This window comes from Arachis ipaensis, chromosome B3 (assembly GCF_059453495.1).
Source record: "Arachis ipaensis isolate K30076 ecotype BB chromosome B3, ASM5945349v1, whole genome shotgun sequence".
Lineage (NCBI taxonomy): Eukaryota > Viridiplantae > Streptophyta > Magnoliopsida > Fabales > Fabaceae > Arachis > Arachis ipaensis.
In genome coordinates, this window is record NC_142438.1 from 123919589 (window position 1) to 123928974 (window position 9386).

The window sequence follows — 9386 nt, forward strand, 5'->3', positions numbered from 1 at the left end:
AATTAGTTTTATTCTCCTTTTCAGCAATTTTCTTTTTTAAATCGGCATTTTCCTTTTCTTTAACTTTGTATTTTTTAAACTCTTTTGTAGCTTCCTTATCAAAAACAGAATTGTACTTTGTGTAATAGTGATGGTGCTATCAGATTCTTTAATTCTCGGCGAAAATTCTAACAGATCTTCACCAGGACAAGGATAAACCGGCTTCTTGTCTCACTCAAAAGCCCTCAAGTCTTTATTTTCACCTTGAACACTAGCCATTGTGGTGTCAATTTCTACCATGTTGACCGACAAGTTAAATGACAAAACATAATTTGAATCAATAGCAAATAGTTTAGTGTCCACCTTCATAGTAGTTTTATCTTCAAACTTCAATCTTCCCTTCTCAATTGGTTTTTGTATCAAATCCCTGAAAAGGACGCAATTATTAATGGTGTGCGAAAATACTTTATGAAACTTATAAAAGTTCTTATTTTTTATTTTTTTAGCCGAAGGCATCTTTTTTCCTTCTGGTAAAATAAACTGCTTATCCTTTAATAAAATCTTAAATATTTGGTCTACCTTGGAAATATCAAAAGATAAGTCTTATTTTCAGTTTTGGAATAAGAAATTTTTTTTTCTTTTCTTTTAACAGACTTCAAAGATTTAAAGACATAATGAGGACTCTCACGTAATTCAGCAATATAAATCTCTTTTTCATCTGAATCACTACTATCGGAAAAATAATCAACATATGCAATCCTTTTAGAATATTTTTTGAAATTCTCTTTTTCTTTTTTAATTTGTTGTGTTACCTCTCAGCCAGTTAAGAAAGATCTAAAGTATGTTGATTAACAAATTTTTTTTCTAACTCCAAATTCTAGCCTATTAGCAGCTATTTTGACAACATCGGTTTCTGAAATCAGAGTAAAACACTTATTTTTTATGTTTTTAAACTGTGCCAAATAAGTGTCCATGGATTCTCCCTCTGCACGTTTGATAGAGAATAAATCCGTAAGACTAACTTTCAATTCACTTCAAAAAAATTGATCACAAAAATCTTCTTCGAACTGCGCCCAAGAATGAATAGAATTTGGTCTCAAGTTGGAGAACCAGTTGAATGCATTTTTGTTAAAAAAGAAGAAAAATATCTCATATTGAGATATTCATTAGAAGTTGCTTCCCCAAGTTCAATAGTATATTGAGCAATATGCTCTATTGTAGACCTATTTTCTTCTCTAGAAACTTAGGATTTTGGAATTTTTCAACCTCTTGGAAGCTCTGTATGTTGGACACATTTAAGAAAAGCTAACACGAAATATAACATATTTAAACAGCTAACATTAAATTCTAAACGTTTTAAAATTTGTTCGACGTTCTTAGTTAGATTATAATGCCCCCTAAGTTGTTTTGCTTAAGTCTTTCCAATATATCATCAACATTTTGACCATGTCTAGACATATAAACATCATAATTAGGAATTATTCCACCATTTTAGTTGACATTATCAAATCTTAAACCATGGTTGTCATTTTCTTCTAAATTTACCACAGTAGCAGTCCTATTAACTTGCATATTTAATTGTTTAGTATTTGTGTTTTCCAAAAAAGGATTTAAAACTGTCACCGTTTGATGAGTTAACATGTTTACTAAATCATGGTGGTTTTCATCCATCTATTGCCTAATGTTTGCTAAAGATCCAATAGTTTGACCAGGTTGATTAACAGACAATGCTCTTGATATGTAAGGAAACACAGGTCTGAAATTTTCTATCCTAGTGGTAGTAGGTGTAGCAGAATTAGATGCATTTTTATTTTCTACATTAGCAGCATGTGGCAAGTTTTGTTGTAATATATGCGAATCTGACACTCCAGAAATAGGTACATTTGACATGACATACGAATTTTGGTAAAGATGATTTTAAAATGTTGAGTAGAGAGGCACATGCAATTCTTGTGTCACCATGGGGGACATACCCAGATGACAAGCCATAAGGCAGCCACCCCACAGTATTTATGTGAGTTGCACTTAACCCTGGATGGACATGGCCAACGCTATCATGCCTCATTAACGAAAAGGTAGGCTCTGTATTTGAAATCACAGAAATATTTTCAAACTTATTTTCTCTAGTCTCATCACTGAAAGTAAAAGAAGAAGCTGTAGATGTATTTGTCATGTCAACTAACGCTGATTTTTTAGTATCTGAAAATACGATTTTACCACTATGTAACCACATGCAAGTTCGAGAACTCCTGATTTTTTCTTTTTGACAAACTACAATCTATTGACAATGTCCCACTGGGCATACCAATTTGTTTAATTCGAATTTGTTATATGTTTAAAGAAAATATGGGTATCTCAATGTTGCAATTGTAACGTTAATAGAAATTAAAAGGAATGAAATAAGTAAATAAACAAAAAAAATATAAGGTGTCAGAGGCAAAATAAATTGCAACAATTAAAACATACAGGAAACTAAAAAAAAGATAAACTTAAAAGAGAAGAACACGTAAAAATAGAGATATTTTTTAATAAAAAATAGAAAAAATAAATTACAGGTGTTTAAATTTAGAGAAATTACTTAAAATTCTAAGTGTTTGGTGATGTCAAGGGTTGAGAACGTTTTGAATTTCTAAATATTTTTCAAACAAGAACTGAACTTCTTTATAATGTTAGCCTAATACTTATTTATAAATTTTCTATGTCAACTGACAATTACACTTTATATACCATTTTCAACCAATTAAATCGTCTATGTAACTATTCTCGCATTCTTTGTCTAGTGTTAATTAAAAACCTTAAAAGTAACTAAAAATAACTAAACTGTCAAATAATAAATATCGTATTATAAATATACGGAGATATCAATATATAATTATTTTTTTATATAATAATATTTTTATCTAACAAAAGAAAATTAATTAATAAATAAATAAATAGTAAAGTTGAATATCATTATAACAACTATTCTCTTATAATAATATCTTGAAAACATAAGAGATATTAGTAAATGACACGTAATAATACGAAAGAATGATGTTATTTGAAAATCAAAATATCTTGTGTTCTTTATTATTACAGGACGAATTTTATGATGCTTATGAATTATTGTTTAAATATTGTCTAATTTATTTTTATAATAAATTTTGATTTTTAAAAATAATTTATTTTTATATTTTTTAAATTAAATATTAATTTTTAATTTTTTTTTTAATAAATAGACATTATATTTTAGACACTATAGCATTTACCTTTTTACAAAATACTAGTTGTAGCAGGGTTAGCCGATTAGGCAAACGCCTATCATTTGATCTATACACGCTGGAATAAGATAGAAACTATAATCGCAATCAAATTAATCATTATTGTTACTCTCTTGCCAAGCATTTTACAGTATATTTGTAACGTAAACAGTTGTAGGAAGTTACTCTAGCGGACGAAAATCGCTCACCATAGTATCTAATAATTTTTCTGAAATATTCGTTCATACCTTTTGGCTTTTGATGTTTAATTATTGAGATTCCATTGAGGATGTAGACAAATTATACGTTTGGTTACTATTTTAAGTTTCGTGTACATCTCACCTTTCAAATCCCAATATACATTTTGAATGGCTACAGCAGGTAAAACGAAACAGTTCAAACTTCCAAATGTAGTAAGCAAATCGAGTTTGATTGAGAAGTGTATGCTATTTATAGTAAGAATGGAACACAACTTATTAAAGTACAATTACGTGATAAACAACAACAAAGGTTCTATGGTGTAGTGGTTAGCACTCTGGACTTTGAATCCAGCGACCTGGGTTCAACTCCCGGTAGGACCTGTTTTAACTTTTCCCCCTTTTTCAAGAATAGAAATAAAATTTAAGATTAAAAAAGGATCACCATAGAGCAGACAGGACAACTAATCAAGTTTTGATTTTGTTAATAAATCATAGAAAACCTCTGGTCTGGATTTAACTTTCATTTTCTCTTAGCAAGTCATAGAAAACTGCTGGCTTTCTGTATTCCGGCATGCAGATGGCCTAGGATCACAACATGCATACAGCACCATATATATATGTATGTTAGTTCTTGATCTCAGAAAATAATGATTAGAAAGCAAGGAACTAACTTTACCTGCATTGCAAATGCCAAGTGAATGAGTGTTGCTTCAGCCCAAGGCTTTCCTATAAATTGAAGACCAATAGGCAAACCCAATTCACTGTATCCAACCTGTGAAATGAAGTTTTTTCTATTACATATAATGATATAAAATGATTTGGACTTGGAGTAGCACTATGTAAAAGGAGAAAGTAATCAATCATTCATACTGGAATAGTCACCGCAGGAAGTCCCAAAAAGTTTCCTGATATGGAATACCGAACAAGTGCAGCTGAAACAAACGGAGCAAATTAATAATATTTACAAATTATATAGTAGTTATTAGCAAATTAAAGCTTAATGTCACGTGTTAATGTACCTGCATTTGGGTAGTCAAAGTCACCAGTCTTTATAGCATCCTCTTGAATTGGGTTTGCAGTGACACTGTATGCATAATAATGCATGCATATCGTTTTAGTTATTGAAAGAAAGCGATTGTGTTTCAATTTTGAAGAAATTAAAGTGCGTGGTTGAGTAACTAACCCTGTTGTTGGTGACACAATGACATCTGCCTCGGCCAATATTTTCTTGTGAAACTGTAACTGCCGATTCCTGTCCATGATTTAGAAATTGTGTGTTTGGTTTTAGTTTGTAATAACCACTTAGTATTACGGGATGATTTAAATTTATTGTTCTTATATATATGACTTATTTATTGTGTTTTTTATTTTTAAAATATATGTCAAATATGTAATGTTGTTGTTATTATTATTATTTTGGTGTTACAACTTATTACATCTTAATAGAAAGTTCATAATTGAATGAACAATTAAATAATTTATTACAGTAGAGATATTACTCATAGAATAAAAAAAAAATATTGACACAAGAAAATAGTACTAATTGTTGAAGCTTGACCAATCTAAAATAGTAGAAAGCACAGACCAAGACTCACCTAATTTTTTGAGCTTTGATATACTCCATGCTGCTGAAAGCACTATAGAAATTAAGTGCTACCCTTGTATCCCATCCTAATTCTGCAAAATTCCTTTAGTAATAATTTTGTGATATCAATAAATTTTCTCTCTGAATCTAGAGGGGACAACAAGGAGAATTCAGGGGATTAAGATTTCATACATACTTTTCTCGAAAGGAATCAAGCGAAGTGGAGCACTCTGATCCGATTGTTAGATAATGTGCTCGGAACATTACTTCTATGTCTGGTATAGTAACATCTACAGTCTAGTATGTTTAAGATAAATATCACTTTGTTTTGTTGTTTCTCATTGAAGGGCTCAGTAATTTTAAAAAAAAAGGGGGTTAAAAGCTATTTTTTCAAAACAAAAAATTTGCATGCAGCACCTCCCAACCATAAAGATCCTGAAGTTTGTTCAAAGCATGAGAGCAGCATCTTCTGATATCATCACTGCAATCATTGAACCACTAATTGAAGGAATTAGTGGTTAAAAAACCAAGCTGATGTTAGAGGAATCCATAGTTTCATTTGTCTAGTTGAATAATCAATCAATATATGCTTACCGTTCCATATTTTGCCAACTTGATGTCAGATATAGACTTTGTCATTGGCAGCAGTGGGAGATTGATCTTGGTGAAAGGTTTGCACAGTAATGTTATATTCATAAAGTTAAAAGAGATTAGGAAGAGGCTAAATTAAATATATACCACATAATCAAACTAAGATGTAAGTTTAAGAAAATAGTTGTTACAGGTATTTTGGATGGCTGATTGGAGGGAATTTCACCAGAGATAGCTGCATAACTGTAAAAGTGAAGCATTAGAAACTGCAAAAGTGATCTTAAAACTTGTTTAAGAAAGAATAACAAACTACTAACGTGATCAATGCATCCTCAACTGTGCCTGCTAGTATTCCCACCATCCCAACTGTCCAGTTTAGAGGAAGAACTCTGAATGCAGTATATCATCATTCTACTAATTCTTTACAATTCTTGCACTATTGCTTAGACATAATCAAACAAAAAACAATACCCACCCGGAATGAGGTACACGACCAAAAGTTGGTTTCAGACCAACAACACCACAAAGAGCTGCAGGAATTCTCACAGATCCTGAAAACAAATGCAAACAATATGGACAGACTTTCTATTTACGGTTATAAGCAATTACCATGCAGAATTTGTTAATCTTTGATGTACAGTCAGTGCAGATATGCAACATACCTGCCCCATCCACACCAAGGGCAACAGGGCATAGCCCTGCAGACACCACAGCAGCAGATCCACTCGAAGAACCTCCAGCGATCTTATTCGAATCGTATGGGTTCCTAGTAGCCCTAATGGAAACAGATAGCATATGCTTTTGTCACCACTCTAATGCAAAGTTCAAAAGACACAAAAGATATGATTATGTAACATAATAATGTTAAAGTAAAACATTGTCCTGTTACCCATAATGCGGATTGATTCCATTAGTTCCAGCCCCTAGTTCTTGCATATTAGTCTTCCCAGAAAGTATGGCGCCACATAACCTTAGCCGCCCGACACAGCAAGCATCATCTGCACAAGGCCTTTCTTTGTGCAACCACTTTGTACCTCCTAAGGAAACCAATTTTCAATGATTCAGGGAATTTCATCCAATATCTATCAGTAGCTAACATTTGTAATGTTGAATACACCATCACCTGTGGTTGGATAGGGCAAGCAATCTATTTCATCCTTGATAGCGACTAGGACTCCATCTAAGACAGAGATAGGTTCCCCTGCAAAAGAAACATACATCTAATGAGTATCAGAGCTCAATTATGCCATTGATCAGATTCTGAATTGTTATAAATACCTCTCTGATATCTAAGAGTTGATTCATCTGCTTGCCTCAGTATATCTTCAGTGTTGTAGTTAATAAAGAATCCCATTTGGAGTTGAGCTTTTGAAGATTCAGCAACAGCAGCTATAAAGCGTTCTGCGACCTTTGCAATGGCAAAGTAAACCATAGATATCTTAAGATCAAAATCAGAAATTTTGAACTTCAGAAAGAATATCTAATATTTCAAATAAAATAATACCATGCGTGGTGTTATATCTCCTGAGCTATAGGCTCTAGAATAATCCATTATTGTCCACCGACAGAATGAAGAATTTTTTCCATTAAGTGCATCATCATCTTCTGATGAAGATGTAGGCAAGCAATCTATTGAAAGCTGAACTTGCTCTTGTGGAGTTAAAGCATGATCTATGCATTTGACTTCTTGTTCTCTGTGGTCTGCAAAAATAAACTGAAATTAACAATATTGTTCTATGGGACTAATTTAATTATGAAAACTTCAACAGAACTCAACAATCCAAATGACATCCATGTCCACCACCACAAAATCGATCATGTAGCAAATCACTTATTATTGTACAAGTGATGGATAGAAAGAAACTTGTGAAAGATATCAAACCTTCAAAGTGATGTAAGGGAACATAGAGGGGTGAATCTTCCAAATCTGCATTTGTAATAAGCTGCAGAAACGGATGATGTTGCTAAGAATTAAATTCATCCTTAATTAATTGGAACAAATTTAAACAAGACGGAACCCAAGCTAATTAAGTGAACGTGGTCTAAACACAAACCTTGTGAAAAAGATTATTCCTCTTGAGTAGATACAATATGGAGGTTCTAAATACTCGAGTTTCCAACAAGAGAGTGAAAATCTTGACTACAATGCCAGTCATGCGTGGTGCTGTAACAGTAATTGAAATTTTGATGATTGTGATTCTGAATTATTAAACGCATTTGCATCACATATTAATTACTGTTAAGAAAGTGAAAAAGGGGTGATGGCACGATAGTAACAAAAAGGAAGAAGAAAGCATAGGAGAAAATGGGCTATGGTGAACCTTTAACATTGTCATGGAAATAGAATTCAGTGCTATGAGGGCCTAAGTTAACATCCTTCACAGGCTTGTAAACCACACGCTTATCTTGGAACAAACCCATATCATCACCTAATTAGTAAAGAAATGGAGATTGTTGGTGTTTGGACACTGGACAGTAACATACAAGAATGGTGACGTGAGAGATGAAAGGAGAGCATCAAGGTGTTATCATATATATATATATATATATATATCAAAAATGATATTAATACACTAAAATTAGTTATCAATATATTTATATATAAATACATGTAGTTTAATTTATTTTTAATATATATTTTATATTAATAACTAATTTTAATATATAAATAATATAATTATTTAAAAAATATTGTTAAAATTAAAATAATATTTTTTGTTGTTAAACAATATTTTTTAAAAACTATTACTTACTCACTTAAAAAAATATTATCAAAATATAAAATAAATATAATTTTAATTTTAAAGAGAGAGAATATTAGAAGTCATTAATTAGGAGCGTCGAACTTGTACGGACGGCCAAAACGGTCAACCTTATAATCCTCGTGCTTTTTTTCCGAAAAGGGGAGAAGTCTCCCGTCTCTCATGAGTCATTACATCCATCTGCATGCTTTATGCTTGCCTGCTTGGCCACTCCATCCGTACGATAGAGATAGATGCAGTTTGAACGTGCGTTCTTCTTTGCCCTTTTCTTTTCTTTTAAAACTATAAATAAATTTAAACAATAAATACTAAACATGTTATTTACATTAAACACACAAAACACAACGAAAATGATAATACTGATTTAATTATCGAAAAACTCTAATGAAATTTAATGAGTTTATATTATACATTTCTTATTATTTTATGCTTCAAGATATTTTATTGTAATTTATTAACTAAATTTTATTCTTTTTTGTTAATTTAGCATAAAATATATAAATTATTTTAGAACGATTATTTTTCTTGTGGTATGACTTGTCTATAGGAATGACAACATGTACTTTATCCGAGGGTACTCAACCTAATCCCACTCGATCGGGTAGGGTTGTCAATCCGATCTGCAATGGGTAGGATAAGGTGCAGTTAGGGTTTTTATGCGGGTTGAATAGGGTGCGGGTTGAATCTCAACCCTACCCGATTAACCTGCACCCTATATATGTATATGTTATATATTTATATAAAGGAGACCACTTTAATAAAGACACTAAAAATGTCTTTTTTTAAAAATGTTTATAAAAGTCAATTCTATTTTAAATTATCATAAAGTTATATAATAATTTTGTATCTCTTTTGTAACGTGCGGGTAAGATTGAATACTTACGGACTAAAAATGAGTAGGATTAGGATTGGGTTATTCTCAACACACGAATAGAGTAGGATTCAATTTATATAAAAATCTCAACTGCCGAATAAAATTAAAGTTGGCTCCAAACTCTACCCAATCTTACCCATTACCACCTCTACTTGT

General features: G+C 31.6%; 1 protein-coding gene and 1 non-coding gene across 3 annotated transcripts; one reads left to right on the forward strand and one right to left on the reverse strand.

The window, feature by feature from the left end:
- Window positions 1-3629: 3629 nt before the first annotated feature.
- Window positions 3630-8094, reverse strand: LOC107634612 (fatty acid amide hydrolase-like). Of its 2 annotated transcripts, XM_021119276.2 has the most exons (21): window positions 7916-8094; window positions 7649-7758; window positions 7477-7537; window positions 7099-7295; window positions 6873-7002; window positions 6718-6795; window positions 6484-6631; window positions 6257-6369; window positions 6070-6145; window positions 5912-5983; window positions 5786-5837; window positions 5598-5663; window positions 5421-5501; window positions 5200-5300; window positions 5014-5106; window positions 4602-4670; window positions 4438-4502; window positions 4289-4350; window positions 4095-4190; window positions 3919-4000; window positions 3630-3815 (listed from the first exon to the last, which is right to left on the reverse strand). In XM_021119276.2, exons 1-20 carry the CDS (start codon window positions 8013-8015, stop codon window positions 3932-3934), a joined length of 1839 nt encoding a protein of 612 aa, XP_020974935.1. In that variant the 5' UTR covers window positions 8016-8094; the 3' UTR covers window positions 3630-3815; window positions 3919-3931. The 2 variants fall into 2 exon arrangements, with proteins under 2 accessions (XP_020974935.1, XP_016193519.1); XM_016338033.3 differs by lacking the exon at window positions 3630-3815 and having other exon boundaries at window positions 3870-4000.
- Window positions 3728-3799, forward strand: TRNAQ-UUG (transfer RNA glutamine (anticodon UUG)). Its single transcript has one exon. It is a non-coding gene; the product is annotated as a tRNA-Gln (tRNA).
- Window positions 8095-9386: the final 1292 nt, after the last annotated feature.

Excerpts from the sequence above, each read along its gene's own strand:
- LOC107634612 (XM_021119276.2), bottom strand. The coding sequence starts at position 8,015 with ATGGGTTTGTTCCAAGATAAGCGTGTGGTTTACAAGCCTGTGAAGGAT. Across the intron at positions 5,502-5,597 it reads AGTTGGCAAAATATGGAACG|TGGTTCAATGATTGCAGTGA; the intron begins GTAAGCATATAT and ends TCCTTCAATTAG. Across the intron at positions 5,107-5,199 it reads CTTGATTCCTTTCGAGAAAA|GAATTTTGCAGAATTAGGAT; the intron begins GTATGTATGAAA and ends TTATTACTAAAG.